This window comes from Coccinella septempunctata, chromosome 7 (genome assembly GCF_907165205.1).
Source record: "Coccinella septempunctata chromosome 7, icCocSept1.1, whole genome shotgun sequence".
Classification (NCBI taxonomy): Eukaryota; Metazoa; Arthropoda; class Insecta; order Coleoptera; family Coccinellidae; genus Coccinella; species Coccinella septempunctata.
In genome coordinates this window covers 29,403,462-29,420,695 of record NC_058195.1, presented here as the reverse complement: position 1 = coordinate 29,420,695, position 17,234 = coordinate 29,403,462, and the positions used below count along the sequence as shown (strand labels likewise).

General features: G+C 36.8%; 1 protein-coding gene across 2 annotated transcripts in view; it reads right to left on the bottom strand.

The window, feature by feature from the left end:
* LOC123317100 (D-aspartate oxidase) overlaps positions 1-16,959 on the bottom strand; it is a 43,070-nt gene extending 26,111 nt beyond the window's left edge. Inside the window, exons 1-2 of one of the 2 annotated variants that reach the window (XM_044903472.1) lie at positions 16,733-16,959; positions 12,986-13,109 (exon numbers count right to left, since the gene is read on the bottom strand). In XM_044903472.1, the coding sequence (XP_044759407.1) occupies positions 12,986-13,109; positions 16,733-16,929 (321 nt within the window). In that variant the 5' untranslated portion in view covers positions 16,930-16,959. The other variant, XM_044903473.1, reaches the window with a different exon arrangement.
* Between the last annotated feature and the right edge of the window lie 275 nt (positions 16,960-17,234).

Genomic DNA, 17,234 nt, shown 5'->3' with positions numbered 1-17,234 from the left:
GCAGTTGAGTGCGGGCAAGACACTTTCCGCAAGAGTTAGGAACAATATTTTTTCTACAAGCGCTTGAAATATATAAATATATCCATTTCACGAAACAGATCATATCTCATTTGATTAATTCATATATAATGACAGACGTAATTCTGCATGACGTTACTATGGGTTTCTCATCGTTGACGTTCTGTGCATAGAGAAATGATAGAATTTAATTTACTCTATAATATTTGCGTGCGGGAAAAACCCCTGCTAATCCATTCCCGCACGCATTTGCGTGCGGGAAAGAAATAGCAGGGGTTTTTCCCGCACCCTTTGAGAAAGTGACTCTTTGCAACTTGGAATGCGTGCGGGAAAAAGGTTGAACGCGCACGCTTGTAGAAAAACATTATTTTTCTACGAGCGTGCGCGTTCAACCTTTTTCCCGCACGCATTCCAAGTTGCAAAGAGTCACTTTCCCAAAACGTGCGGGAAAAACGCCTGCTATTCCTTTCCTGCACGCATTTGCGTGCGGGAATGGATTAGCAGGGGTTTTTCCCGCACGCAAATATTATAGAGTAGATTAAATTCTATCATGTTTCTATGCCTAGAACGTCAACGATGGGAAACCCATAGTAATGACAAGCAGAATTACGTCTGTCATTATATATGAATTAATCAAATGAGATATGATCTGTTTCGTGAAATGGATATATTTATATATTTCAAGCGCTTGTAGAAAAAATATTGTTCCTAACTCTTGCGTAAAGTGTCTTGCCCGCACTCAACTGCTTACTAAAGTATCACTTTCCGCACTTGATAGGAAAATAACTATTTTCAAATATCATTGAAAAACTAGTGGAGAAGATTTATAGGCCTATAGTTTTCAAGTGCATTTTCATTTCCTCTTTTGAAAATAGGTTTTATTTATGAATATTTCAGCTGATTAGAAAATATTCCAAATTTAAAAGAATTTTTTCTATAAGCGTGCGCGTTCAACCCTTTTCCCGCACGCATTCCAAATTGCAAAGAGTCACTTTCCCGAAAGGTGCGGAAAAAACGCCTGCTATTTCTTTCCCGCACGCATTTGCGTGCTGGAATGGATTAGCAGGGGTTTTTCCCGCACGCAAATATTATAGAGTAAATTAAATTCCATCATGCTTCTATGTACAGAACGTCAACGATGAGAAACTCATAGTATGGATGCATTTCTATATTTCAAGCGCTTGTAGAAAAAATATTGTTCCTTACTCTTGCGGAAAGTGTCTTGCCCGCACTTGATAGGAAAATAACTATTTGACAATACATGAAATCACGGTTTTCAGTTCATCGCTACATGATTTGATTAGTGATAGACGTATCTCATCATAGCCACTACAATGTTTATTTTTGGAACTTTTAATTATTATGTCTGGAGAATAGTCAACAAAGGAAAGATAAATAATCTCTGAACCTTGAATTTTTTTCCTTGCTTTGGATTTCAATAGAAGAGACTCTTAGTTTTTCTTCTCAGTTTAATAAAGATCGTCATATATTTTGTGATGAGTTCTGAGTAAGAGTGGATAGTCTAATTTATTTTTACATTCTAGATCTAGAATTTCCTGAGTTACAAACATCTTTGTGGAATCCACTTTCTTAACATGAACCAGCTTTTTAGGGAATTTCTCAAATAAAATCAACAAAAATATCTCAACAAAGCTCTCCCATTGAAAATTCACCTCACACTCTGCTGCTTCAAATAAAGTAGCCCAGTCCTGCTCCCTCAGATCACCCCTGAAAGCCTGAATAGCCTCAGAAGTGAAAAACCTTCTGTATATTAGTTTGTTGGTATTTGTTTTATGGAATTTCAAAGAAATATTTTGATGTAAGATAACATAATTCAAGTCATCCCAGAATTTTCAGTTTCTGGCTTCAGAACAATATCTGATTTTTTTTCGTTAGATCATGATTCATATGTAGAGCACTTTTTTCTTAATACCAATTTGTTCATAATAAAAGGTTTGTAACGATACTTGTTTTTTTTGTCTCGTGTTAGACATCCGTTTTCTTCAATTTTTCGGATGAGAGATCTGCTGTCTGCTGGAGATTTCAGTTCTTAATTGGATATTCCGTAAAATATCAGTTCCTTTTAGATATATTTTCTAGTATCCTTGTATAATTAAATTCAAAATCCGTTCAATTGAAATTTCCCCGCAAAATTTCCATCAATAATCCGTCGTAGTTATTCAAAACAGAGAAAAAGTGTCTTTCTGCATTCGGCGTTGTTTTTTCGTCCACAAAAAACACTGAAATTGTGATGAATTCGACATAAAACAACGTGGAGTGCAGACAACGGCCGTTTCTTGGTACCGATAGAGATAAACCGCCAATGAGAATATTACTTCTTCTGGGTAGAACAGGCTTGTAACAAGAAGACTGTTGATGTTAAATCCTTCTATTTCGGCTGATTAATGCAAGCCTTCTTCAGGGTTCTATAATGTGAATTATAAATATAAATTAGTTGGTTACAGTGGTGTGGGTTGAGTAGTATGTTGAGCTCATTGAACTAAAGTTCAATGGTTGAGCTGGAACTATCGATATTTTACCAGGGAAAAGGGAAGTGAAATAAAATATTACAACATAATATCACAGTTTATTCAATCCAACATTATGAGGGTTGCCCTGAAGAGTAAAATATAACCGATGTCTAACCTAACCTAACCTTTTGTGTGCAGGCTTGGAATGCGGAAACGATATGCGTAATTTTCTTAGCTGGTGTTCTTCTGTCTCAATCTCTGAAAGAGGCGTTGTTTTCTATGTTTCTCCGTTTTGATTTTCTCGTCGAATTTGTTGTAGGAATTCAGCATGTCAATTTATTTTCGAGGAAAAAATTTCCTACAGCGGTAATCTATTTTGATCTCACTGAATGTTGGATTTGTGATATTTCTGATGCAGCCAATGTATCTGTCATAGGTTGGCGAGAAGTAAAATACAAATAGTCAGCTTATGTATAAACACAAACGTCGTGCACTGGACGACATAAATTCTAACATAAATGGTACCCACGATGTCCTCGTATATCATTTTTGGAGGAGTTGAGATGGCACTGATGGAAGCCCAAGCTAACACAAACTGGCCGGTTCCCGTTTGGGAGGCTGCTGACAGCTTAGTGAAAACCACATAATCATAACCCCATGGTTCGTTCTTCCTTGAAAATCTTTTTTTTAATAGTGCCCCATGTTGCTTTTATAGTGCGAGCAGGGTCGATCCATTATTATTATAATTAAAGTGAATGAGAAAGGAATAAATTGAGCTTGGGTTGTTAATTTCTTGTTTTTTCGTTCATGGTGGTCTCATTTCTCTTTATCTGATACATCTCTAGAAAATATCTCTTTTGGTAATTGTTTTCATTATCCAGGACATTGACCTGTTCGAAATTCGATATGTTTTTTACATCGTTTTTGTGTTGGCTGATTCTTTTTTTTTAATAGCGGTGAAGTTGGACCGATATATGTATATCATCCCACAGTGGGAACAAGAAACAATTTTATAAACTACATGTGTTCGTTATTTGGTGTGTCTCTCGGTGTGTCTTGGATGATAAATTTTTTATATTAATTTCACTCCTACAAACAATTTTTGAGTTGTTTCAAGATAACTGCATTTTTATGGAGGTTATTAGATGGATTCCACAGAGGTTCTCTTTTGAAACCTGATGCAATTAATATTTCATCCATTTTGTTATGCTTAAAATGCCTGTCCCCTAGTGTTAAAAATTGACCTCTCTCTACTCTAGTCGACGCTCCTGACCAGCTCCGTTGGCCACGTATGGTACCCCCATTCTGCGGTGCACTGGTTGAACGACGCAGCGGCCCCACTTTCAGTATTTTTCAGAAGTGAAAAACCACACATTTACACATTTTTTCTTAATGATTCTCTTTGTTAACACCGTAGAATTCACTTCTCGTTGTTATCATTTTTTTGATTTGCAGCAACTCGCTTTAGTTCACCTCTTCTAGTGTAATCTCATTTTCAAGTCCTCTCGCTCAATCCTGGTGCTAAATTGTTCTTTTCATAAGGTAAAGTACACTTCTCAAAATTATTAATTTCACCATTTTCATGGTGGTCCGAGGCAACAATGTTGCCTCGGACAGGACTGATCAATCGGATAACGACACGGAGAGAAAAAGGAGAAAACGATTAAGGAAACTGAATATATTGCGGATAGGATGTTGGAATGTGACATCTTTTAACAAGAAGGATCAAGAGATATTGATAGAGATCAAAAGACACAAAGTTGACATATGTGCTCTTTCGGAAACAAAAAGGAAAGGTAAAGGCAACATCAAATACGAAGACTACATTTTCATATACAGCGGGAAAGGAAAGCACGAAAGAGCTACATCGGGAGTCGGCTTGATGGTACATGGAAAACTCGAAGCGAACATAGAAAATGTCATATATGTCAATGACAGGATACTGCAGGCAATATTTAAATTTCAGGACACGAGTATTACCCATATTATAAGCGTATATGCACCGGATATATCTAAGCCCTCAGAAGAGAAAGATGCCTTCTATGAAGACCTGCAAAGGGTACTCGACGGAATACCAGGAAAGGACGAAATCATGCTGCTCGGAGACTTCAACGCTAGAGTTGGTAACGGTGTGATAAGAGGACTGAAAAACCGATTCAACGAAGAAAACATCAATGAAAATGGAGAACAACTAATTCAAACATGCGCACAAAATGAATTAAGAATAAATAACACATTCTTCCCACACAAACCGCAGCACAGCTTCACGTTCGAAAACTCAAGAGGTCAAAAATCAGTAATAGATTACGTGATAACTAACAAAAACGTCCATCCATCGAAAATACTCGACGTGAGAGTCTTGAGCTCAGCTAACACCATAACCAACCACAGCCTCGTCCTAGCGAAAATCAGGAACAGGGTACAAAGAGAGCGTAGAACCCAAGCCATTCAAACTGAAAAGCTTAACATTGAATCGCTGTCAAATGATTCAACAAAAGATCTATATCAGAGGAGACTAGCACTACAGATAAACAACAACAAGATCAGGGAAGCTGATGACGTCGAATCCGCTTGGAAAAAACTGAGGACGAACATCATCACAGCCGCAGAAGAAGCCCTGGGACGAAGGAGAACCACTTCAAACGGTAAAAGACAGACGAAACCCTGGTTTACAGAGGATGTGAAAACGCTAGCTGAAGAAAAACGCACCGCATACCTTCAGTTCAGAAGTAAGAAGCTAACATGCGAAGGGTATAAATTAGTACGAAATAGGGTAAACGAGCAAATACAGGCAATAAAACGAAGCTTCTGGGAAAAATTCTCTTCGGACATGGAGCATGATCTGTATGGAGCACAAAAGAAGGTATGGAACATGCTAAGAAATAGGAAAAAGCCAGTTAACGAACATATACAAATGACAAGGATATCATCGGACACTTGGGAAAAACACTTTCATCAATTATATGGCAAAACCAACAAAGTGGTATGTGAGTATGGGGATATGGAAGAACATGGGAATTGGTCAATATCCCAAGAGAAAATACGTCAAACACTTAATGCACTAAAAAATAGAAAATCACCTGGTTTGGACGAGATAACCAATGAAATGCTGAAATACGGAGGGGATGACCTGGTTCAGGAGCTGCACACCTTGTTTAGCAGAATAATTACCACAGGAAGAATACCAGAACAGTGGAAACAAAGTATTACAATACCCATATTCAAAAAGGGAGAGAGAGCCCTCCCCGAAAACTATCGAGGAATAAGCCTCCTAAGCACAGTATCGAAGCTACTAACAAAAATAATATCAGACGAGGTAGTCTCAACAGGAATATCCGAGGAACAGCAAGGCTTCAGAAAGAACAGATCGACGATAGATGCCATATTTACCATCAGACAGATCACCGAAAAAGCCATAGAATTTAACAAAACGGCCTATATGTGCTTCATTGATCTCACCCAGGCATTCGATAGAGTACGCCTCACGGACATAGTGCGACTACTAAAACAACGAAAAGTAGATACAAACATAATAAGACTCATTAGCGAACTAAATACCAACACCTCAACATTCATCAAGACGGAATCGGGGCTGACGAAGGAAATACCAATCGCGTCAGGGATACGACAGGGAGACAGCCTGAGCCCAATACTTTTTAACGTGGTCATGGATGAGATCATAAGACAGGTAAAGAGCAAGAGTCGAGGATACAGAATGGGAAGAAAGGAAATTAAAATCATGTGCTACGCGGACGACGCTGTGATAATTTCTGAAAATGAGGATGACCTTCAGAGACTTCTCTATGCTTTCGAACGAGCAGCAGACTGTTTCAACATGATTATCTCAACCCAAAAAACCCAATGCCTTTCTGTATCTAAGGAACCGAGAAGATGCAAGCTGGCAGTGTATAATAAGAGTATCGAGCAAGTAATGTCGTACACATACCTTGGCTCTAAAATAACAAGTAGCAGAAATTTAAAAGAAGAGGTGCAGAGCCAAACAACAAAAGCTTCCCTGATATCAGGATACCTACGCGATATAGTATGGAGGAACAAACACTTGAGCACAGCTAGCAAGGTCAGAATTTACAAGACGTGTGTGAGGCCAGTCATGACATACGGCATTGAAACACGAGCCGAAAATGCTCAAACCAAAAGACAACTGAGAACAACGGAAATGCGAGTACTGAGAAGTATAACGGGCTATACATTGTACGACCATAAGAGAAGTGAGGAAATCAGAGAGATCTGTGGACTACAAGACGTGGTGAGATGGGCCAGAACAAGACGAAGACACTGGAGAGACCACGTAGATAGGATGCCCGACAACCGACTACCCAAAATAGCAAAAACAGAAAAGCCCAATACCTCGAGACTACCAGGAAGACCACCAAAACGATGGTACGAAAGCTGGACGTCGGCATCCCAGGAATGAGGAACATTGCAGAGAACACAGGACTGAGTCCTAACGTAAGATGAAGAAGAAGAAGAAGACCATTTTCATGATAATTTCATTCTGATGAAATGAGTCCACGTGCAAGATATTTCAGAATCTTGAAACATATTCATAATCCTTGCTAGCACCGCTCAACTGAAACGTCCACTCAAGACAAATCGATCAATTGCCTTTTCAGAAATATATATTTTATTATCTTCTATATTAATAAAAGAGGATCTATGGTTTACTTCAAAATGCTTTATTGTTCAAACGATCGCACCAAATTGGACAATTCTTTTTTTGTTGTGTTTATTATTGTTAGGGCAAGGTTTATATAACAAAATATTCCCAAAAAAATTGTACAGAACAGAAAAAAAGGCATTCCTTTTTCTTACGACCAATCGAGCAATCACGATGAGTTAGTTATTATTATCTACCCTAGAAATAATTTAAATGGCAAAACTAGGTTTGCCGGGTCAGCTAGTATTTCATAATTTGTATAGATTTTCAGACTTCTCTAGATCTTCTCAGATGAAAATGGGTATGTAGCACCAGGATTGAAACTTCTCAAGTCCTTCTCAATAATAATGATTACTGATTTATTGATATGATATTCCTTTTTATTAGAATCAGTTTACTCATTTTTAAGACAACTCTTATGATCACCTCTATGTGCATGTAACTAATTACTGTTGTTGAGTTTTCGGATGAATGAATCCTCATATTCTCCAGGGTGGACCCTGGATGTAGTAGTTTTCCTAAGAACATGATGTGAACGCCTCAACTATGGTTAAGCGATCATTGATATTGCTCAATACACTCTCGACCTAGGCTCCACCCTGGAAAGTCTGCTCGAGTACTCGTGTACACTCATTGGTATGATCTACTCTTTATAACTTGTACTCTCATTGATTCTTTTCCGTATTCATTCATCGGACTCAACATACATGTTAGTTTTCTCAGCCTTCAGCACATCTCAAAAATCAACGATTAGTAATTTTTTTTTATAATTCAGTATTCTCTTGTTCTTCTCTTAATTTATCAATTGTTTCTTGTTTTCTGATGAACGTTCCAATCGTGCTTACTTGTAAGCAGTTCGTCTCTGTAAATGTTGAATTCAATGATTAATTTTTGCACTCTTCAATGTATATGAATTATACTTCTCAGATTAATTATGATTGTTCTTTTCACTTAATTTATTATTATTGAGCTTTTCATTTAATTAGAATTTATTGCCCCTTTCATATAATATTTAATATTCTAGTGCTTCTCAAATTCATTAATTTTGTGCTTCTCTCATCTCTCTCTTTCTTCTCATTGTGCGACTCTTGTTCTGCTCATATTTACATTATACTTATTGATCAACTCATATTTAATGTATCGATTTCTCGTTGATGATCAGACTAAGGCTAGGAACATATTGAAGCGACCACGAGGTGCGAAGAGGATAGCGGAGTCGAGGATAGCGGTTCCCGAGAGTAGCGGCGATGACGAGGTGTCATCGTATAGTGAGGCGACCAAGAAAGCAAAGCGGCAGTCGAGTTTGATTTTATTATAGAAGTCAAGAAGTGGCGCGATTTCGAATAATGGATTCAAATGAATTTATGCTGTTGGAAAATTCGTCACTGATATTCTGGTATCTGATAAAAAATTATGAAAACAGAAGATCTTGTAGTGTTCATGAAATCAATAAATCCAGAAAATTACATGGTGAATTTCATCACTTGTATGAGGAATTACGCGAGAATCCAGAAATATTTTATTCATATTTTCGTATGAAGATTGCAACGTTCGATTACATTCTGGAAAAAATTGAATCCCAATTAATGAAAAACTGGACCAATTTCATTCGCGACCCTATCACTCCCACAGAACGTCTGGTGGTGACTTTGAGGTGAGTAAACACATATTTCTCATAATTTTATTCAGAAATGGATTCAAATTGAACAAGAATAAAAAATGTAGATGCTACTGAGTATTTTTTGAATTTTACAAATTTTGAAAAGATTCATCAGAAAAATGATTTATGTAAGATGCTATGGATGTAGATGTCGAATATTCGTCCGGTGTATTTTGTACAGAACTGGTTGATTGTGTCCTTTGCTGACCTCCATAAACGCAGTCATAAACTTCTTTCTGTATTTTCATCCTCAATAGCATTTTTTTTCTCGGACTGAGTGTCCTTATATGAGGAAGGAGGCTTTCGAAGAAACATTCATCTTCATCTGGAGGTTTCTTCTGGTTACTTAACAATTTGATTTTTTCTTCCTCTAACCTTATTAAAGCGGTTCCAACTTCTGACTCGTTGGTTAGTTTCTTCTTATTTTTTTTTGCAAGAGGAGTGTATCAATCATTATGCTCACTTTCCCTTTTTCTTGAAAAATTGCTCACCGATGGCGTGCTTGTCGATGGTTCATTAATACAGGATTGTGATATATCGACCATCGATGGAGGATCTACGTTATCTAAAATTTCTTCATTCGATAATTGAGAATTAAGATCCTCATCGAAGATTACGCCATCAGGCAAATTACTTGTACTTTTTCTAGCCGTGAATTGATCTTTTAAGAAGTATAGGTTGTCGAAATATAGCCAAGATGACCTCCAAGAGGAAGCTCCATCTCCTGATCGCTTCACAGGCATTTTTTTTAGTTCTTTACGAAACGTGTCTCTTAAATTCTTCCATTTTGTTCTAACAATGTTTTCTGGAATAAAAAAATTGGTAAGGATAGCATTCAAACTTTTTTTTATTTTGCAGATATTTGGCAACTGGATCATCTTTCAAAACACTTGGTTTCACTTTTCGAATGGGTGCCTCAACTGTGTCAATCGTTCGAGAAGTAGTGGAAGTTATCTGGGACACGTTCCAACCAGTCCATATGGAAGTTCCTACTGAAAATAATTTTGAAAATATTGCGAAAGAATTTTATGAAAGATGGAACTTTCCTAATTGTTTGGGGGCAATTGATGGAAAACACATTCGTATAAAATGTCCCCATAACTCGGGTAGTATGTATTATAATTACAAAAATAGTGAGGATAAATTCAGATGCATACTACCCGCCGATATGAATATTAACAAGTGTTACGATCTGAATTGAGCTAGCCAATTTGCCATCGTCAAGGTCCCAAATGGAGTACGCTCCACCGAAGAAAAGCAGATGCTGACCATGGTTTCGGCCTCATTTGGCCTCATCAGAGCAAGATAGCATTTTTCTTCGATGGAGAACGTTTGGAATTGATGGAACTTTATTCAATGTTGGTATGTTCTACTGGGTAATATTTACCCAGAGCGCCACCCAACATGAAACGGTGTCCGATTCAATCCCCTCCAGATAGAAACCAAGACGAAGACAATAGCATATGTCCCATATTTTCCCTAATTCAGTACGCCGATTCGCTTTGCGAACGTCAGACGCATGATGAATTGAGAAGTCTGGAACGCGCTCAAATCACGGCAGAAATGATGCCAGCGGAACAATAATAAAGAATGATCACGCCTAAACGGGGAGGCAATGAATAAAATAATGAGGATAAATTCAGATGCACATTACCCGCCGATATGAATATCAACAAATCTTACGATCTGAATTGAGCTAGCCAATTTGCCATCGTCAAGGTCCCAAATGGAGTACGCTCCACCGAAGAAAAGCAGATGCTGACCATGGTTTCGACCTCATTTGGCCTCATCAGAGCAACATAGCATTTTTGTACGGTGGAGAACGTTTGGAATTGATGGAACTTTATTCAATGTTGGCATGTTCTACTGGGTAATATTTACCTAGAGCCTCCCCGTTTAGGCGTGATCATTCTTTATAATTACAAATTTTTTTTTTCGATTGTGTTGCAAGCTGTTGCTGATGCTAATTACAAATTCACAATAATTGATGTCGGTGGATATGGAAAGCAGAGTGATGGGGGTTCATTCCGATCTTCATCGCTTTTCCATCTGATGGAAAATAAACGTCTACACATACCTGGGGATACTATATTACCTTTATCTGCAATAACTGTACCTTATGTTTTCATTGGGGATGAAGCTTATCCTTTACTAAATAATTCAATGAGACCATTCAATAGGAGGAACTTAGATGCCGAGAAAGAATATTTCAATATGAGGCTTTCACGAGCCAGACGTGTAGTCGGATGTGCATTTGGAATTATAAGTGACAAGTTTCGGATTCTCTGGAAACCAATAGAAACATCTCCAGAGATAGCAAATAAGGTGATAAAATGTATATGTATTTTGCACAACATAATTATCGACAAGGAAGAAATTTCTATTGATGATGAACAACTTCCATCACATTCGAACAAATTTGGGGCACAGCGCGAAAATAACAGACCAACTGCCACTGCTTCTTTAATTAGGGATACCTTTACACATTATGTATGTCAGAATAAAATATAAATCAATTACTTGTTAGCTTCATTTCATTGGCAAACATCATCCCATAACTTGTCCAAAACATATCGGTTACGATGTTGGACGTCTCTTGAATCCCACAAAGCACTCTAATAGAACTTATTAAAGCTTCGATATCTATTTTTATTCACCTACTTGCAACCGCGCGGCGTCGAAAGAAAACAAACTTCCTCGATCGCGCCGCTATCCTCGCTCAAACGCCTCGCGCTATTGCGATCGAGACCGCGGCGCTATGTACTACTCTATTACAATATATTCGCTTGAATTTGCCGCTATCCTCTTCGCACCTCTTGGTCGCTTCACTATGTTCCTAGCCTTGGACATTGCAGTTTCACCTCTGGCCTATTTCTCTGAACTCTCGCGTCTTCTCCTTAAAATTCAGTATTCTAACCTTCGCGTTTTCTGATGGAATAAAGAGGCTCTCGCAATCAATTTTCAATTGATTGCTCTATCACTCTGTAACCGTTGTGTTCATATTGAATTTATTGAACTCCTCAACGTCCAAGTCTGACATCGACTGACTTATCATTTGAACTGCTCTGGAAGATCTCTTGTTTTTAGTTGAATAATGTCTCTCTGAGTCTATAGATGTCGTTAATATTAGTTTGCTTTTACTGTATTAGCTTCATGCAGGTGCATATTCATTTTATGATTGTGAACGATATTCAATAAATGTTTTTATACCATCTCCAACTCATACAGTCCACTACTCTTTAATTACAAAATCATAACACCCTCGATTTTGAACACCTAGCTTTAAAAAATCAACACGTTTGTTCACTTCGATACTCGCTAAGCGACTAGCTACGCGTCATAAGAAAGTGTGGCACATGATGTATATTCGAGAACGTTCGTTTTACTACGCTCCTCGCTTGGTTTGTTGACTCCCTAGGATCTAGGCGCGAAGCAAGCCTCCTGTCTGTGCGGACGTAGCCTTAGTCCTTATTCACTATCCCTAATCCAATAATTCGATTTTTCATGCTATAGTCATTCTAGACTCTATATTCAATAATCAGTCATTCACGATTCGATATACTATTGAAGGTGAATATCGGCACAAGGATCCTTGTGCCGATATTCATTCAATATTATTGTCGGAACGAGAAACATATCACTGATTCCATATATACTCTTCATTCTATATTCTCGTATCATTATTCATTCTTTATGGCGACTGAGTCATTTACTTCCAATGAGTATTTCTCTGGTAAATCGAGACCAATCGTCAGAAACTCTCTGTCTGCTGGTAAATCTTGTTGTGAGTATCTTAATACTCACGGTTGCCACAGATAGTAAAATAAAAATGAAAAAAAATTTCTTGCGAAACAAGGTTTTGGAGTGGCTTTTTCTATTCCCTGCAATCATAGAGGAACACCACCATAAAATGTTTTGAGTGCCTCCTCACTCGCATAAAATACCTAATTTCATTGTTGTCAGTTTTTTTTTTCTTGAAAAAAATTTAAAACTGCTTTTCGGGCGCCATCTTCAGTGGGCTAAGCAGGGGGGCGAAAAAGAAAAGTTTATATGAAAGAATAATTCATATACATCCCGTCATTCTTGAGCTTGATAAAACGAAAATATAGGGTAATGGGAAACTAGTGTTTTGTACAAGTTCATTTCAAGTTTACTTACTCTGACAATATGAGGATGTTCACTCGAAAATATATAACCTGATATTTCCTTGACACCAGCTTCAGAGGATTCAGATGAAAGTCTCAACAATTCCCAATATGAAAAAGAATCAATAATCCATTTTCTGAAAATAACCAAATATTATAGTTCCCATAAATTACATTGAAGAAGGATCAGTTTTGTCTATAGTGTAGAACTGTGTATAGTAAGGCAGAGATATTTTCAAGCTCAACGATCTCAACCAAGCCCCCAGGGAAATTATAGCACAATGTGTAGGTAAGAAAAAGAAGTTGAATCAAATAGTAAAAAATGAACCAGAACAGGAAAGGTTACTACTAGAATTTTTTTCCAGAAAAATCACCTATATAAGTCCTGTACTCCTGACTGACAGAAAAACATACTTTCTTGTTTTGAATCAAAGATACAACCTATCTTTTCCTAAAGATTTCAGCAAATATTCAGAAACTCGTTTGAGGAATTCTCAGAAAACAAATTGTCAAGCTCTTTTCTTTTTGACTTTCTCGAGTAAACATCGATTCTTGTTAAATTTTTTATTATAGTTCATCTCAAAATAATTTCGCGCCTTCTCGTTCAATTCATTCCATGCTTTCTTTATGTATGTGTTAGATGATGAATAATCTATAAAAAGATTGGTAATCCTTCTCTGTACTGCTCAATTTATAGATTCACTCGATTCACTTCATTTATGTGCACTCTCATTAATATATATTTCATTACATTTTTATAATTTGAATACATTTTCAGACCTCTCTAGGTTTCTCACATGGGTATGTAGCACCAGAATTGAATATTCTCTTGTCTTTCTCTCTGGTAATGAATACTGATTTATTATTTACTCATGGTCGTCTTATTTCATTTCTCAAATCAACTCAATTGTTAACCTCTCAATTTCCATATTGCCAATTATTGTTTTCGAGTTTCATATGAATCAATTCTCATGCCTCCAGGGTGGACTCTAGGTTCAGTCGATATCCTGTAGAACTCTATATGAACTTCTTGTAATCCATGAAACTAGTTGACAGTCTCTAGTCCTGGTTCAACTTTGGAAGTTTTTAATTCATCTTGCTCGACATACGAGTTAGATCTCAAGCCTTCTGCTCTTCTCGAAACCAGGTATTAGTGGTTTCCCTCATTTATTACTCTCATTTTGTAACGCTCATAATTTGTCAATTGCATCTTCTATTTTTCTGATGGACGTTCCAAAAGTGCTTACTTGTAAGCAGTCTGCCTTTCTAAATGGGACTATTGAAGGATATAAATTTACATAAAAATATACCTGATGATTGGGATGTTGGGGGATCAAGAAGAATACCATTGGAACGTAATTACGTAGTCGCACGATATAATAATATTTCCTGCCCTGTGCCAGAAATTGAAATAAGCGATTAAATATCCCTTGATTGCGGAAATTATTTAACCAGTTTCATCATAGATAACTGCTTATGCATAATTGTTAAGACCGATATATGTATATCAAAAATTCTCGGTGTAGTTGGCAAGTGCAATATTTTCTACCGCCCCTGTTCATGAACAAAATGTCGTTATGGAAAAAAACTACATCGCATTGCCAATAGATGAGAACAGCAGTCATTTCATTTTGATAATATTACTTGACGTTGAAGAAAAAGACTTTCTTTTTCTGGATCCTTCACAACGCTCAGACATAGTGAATCAGGAAAGGAAATTTAAATACTTTCAAAAGATGAAGAGTCTTCTTTTATCCAGCGGAAAATATGATGAATTATATGTGGCAGAATGGAAAATTATAGATATAGATATGATGTACCAACAGGATAATTTTAATTGTGGGATGTACGTTATTCACTACTTCCAACAGCACTTTTTGGGAAAACCGCTGGATGAGCATAAAAATATGAATGTACTAATAGAATTGAAGAAATTCTTATTGGAGAAATAATATGTGATGACAGAAAGATGTTCGTATTGTTCGAGATTTGTTGAAATTAATTATTATATATGCATATGCTGTAAACGGAGCTTTCATATTGATTGCTTAAGGAACAAAGCTGAACCGCATGAGGAATTTAAAAATACATAGAATATGCGACAATATTGATGACGCAAGAATTTCGTATTTACCGTAGGATTGTGTATTTTGTGATAAATCGGAGGAAAAGAAGGAAAATAATTGAATGGATGCGTTAAATTCTGTCCTATTATCATAATGGACTATGCCTACTGGGGAGACCATATAAAAAAACGCGGCTAGCATTTTACCTCACAGATAGTGCGGAAATGAGTGCTCCGTTTTTTAGTCTTTCGAATCGTTTCTAGAATGTTCCTCTCTCCCTAGTGAATAATGTATAAAATATGTTTGTGCTCCGTCACCGTTTTCCTTGTGAAAAAAAAACATGAATGTTGAAGTTTCAACCCCGCCGTCCCATCCGAAGTCCGAATTTTTTTACCAGAATGTTCCTTTCGCCCTACTGAATCATCGTACGAAATTTTTTTGTGCTGCGTCGCCGTTTTCATGTGAAGAAAAAATATGAATGTTAAGGGTTAAAGTTTCAACCCCGCCGTCTCATCCGAAGTCCGAATTTTTTTTACCAGAATGTTCCTTCTGAACCATCGTAGAAAATTTGTTTGTGCACCATAGTAAATATGTTAAAGCTCCGCCGCATTTCTTCCTGTGGAAAAAAAAACGAAAAATTCCGTTATATTCGCACGAGAAATCTATTTCCGACCGTGCGCCACTGGTCCAAGCGTTCGGCTATTTCCGTCAAACAGTCTGCTGGAAACATTCTGCTTCACAGCGGTTCCATTTGCTCAAATTGATGATAATAATAATAAATATCTTCATTTTAATTGAAATCTCAAGGGGAAGTTTACAAAAAGGTACCACTTAACCCTTGTAGTCTTGAAAAGTTAATCTGAAAATAACATTATCAAAAATGAAAGTATAAAGGAATTGAAGAAACAAAAAAAAATGAACACATCCACAAATTATAGTAATAAGGAGTCAAGAAGAAATACTTATATCTTCTTGAACCTAGTTTTATCTGACAGTTCAAATTCATTTGGAAAAGTGTTGTACAGCCTGTAAATATTGTGACTGAAACTTTTTCAACCCTCAACCGGTCTGGTAACATGGTTCAGAGAATATAGGTATACAATAAATGTGATTTACTATGAAAAATAAACAGAATATATTGAAAACTTATTAAAATTCTGAACAAGAATGAACATCTGATCGGCATTTTCATTATCAAATGAGGCATACATCCATATTTGCAGTAGTCACTTCGACTATGCCTGACCAGTTAAGGGTTAAATGTAGATGTCTTGCAATGGGGACATGAAAATATATTTCTACGACATATGTCATATGGTCTGAAAACCAAGTTATTGTATACAGTGGGCTTCTGTTCAAATGATATTATGAAATTCAGAGTGTAAAATTCAATTCTCCCAACTTATGTGACACATGATCATACTTTTTAATTCCATCTGATAAAGCAGTTCTGCACATGCTACTTCTGGCCCAATGTTTCTTGATTCAGACAGAAACTTGGGAATTTGCTCAATCTTTCTTTTTCAGAAACACAACTCATATGAAACCCAGAGAATATCCTCTAAAAATGTTTTTGAGACTGGATTGTAAAGCCTGTCCTTTATTTCATCAACACTAATTCAATTTTCACCCACATCATATGACAAAAACTCCAAAATTACTTATTGAGGATATTAGGGCAATTATCTCATCACCTTGTTATCTCTTCACTCTTTCCAAAATCGCCACTTGTAGGACGAAATATACCAGCAGCTACATAACTGGTTGTGTTCTCATAGAAGTCATCAGCGATAACAGTAATAGAAGCATTTCTGAGATCTCTCTTCAGTTCTAAGGCTGTAGTAAGCCCGACAATTCCTGCTCCTAAAACGTAAATATTCAAGTCACTCATTACTTAATTAAAACTATTTTCATGACAGAGATTAACCTCAAAGATTCCTGTTCCTGTTTGTTGATGTTATTACCATAGACATAGAGACATGTCTCTATGTCTATGGTTATTACCCATAGAGAAAGAAGCCTATAGACCATATTAGTGAGGTTAGAATCATATCCATATTCAAATTTTTTTACATAGGAATCAACTTTAAGATGGAATATCGCTAGCTAGAAGTAAATGTTAATATAGAGACATGCAAAATTGGGTGCCCCCATTATTAGAGGTTGTTTCCATGTACATTTTACATCACAAAATAC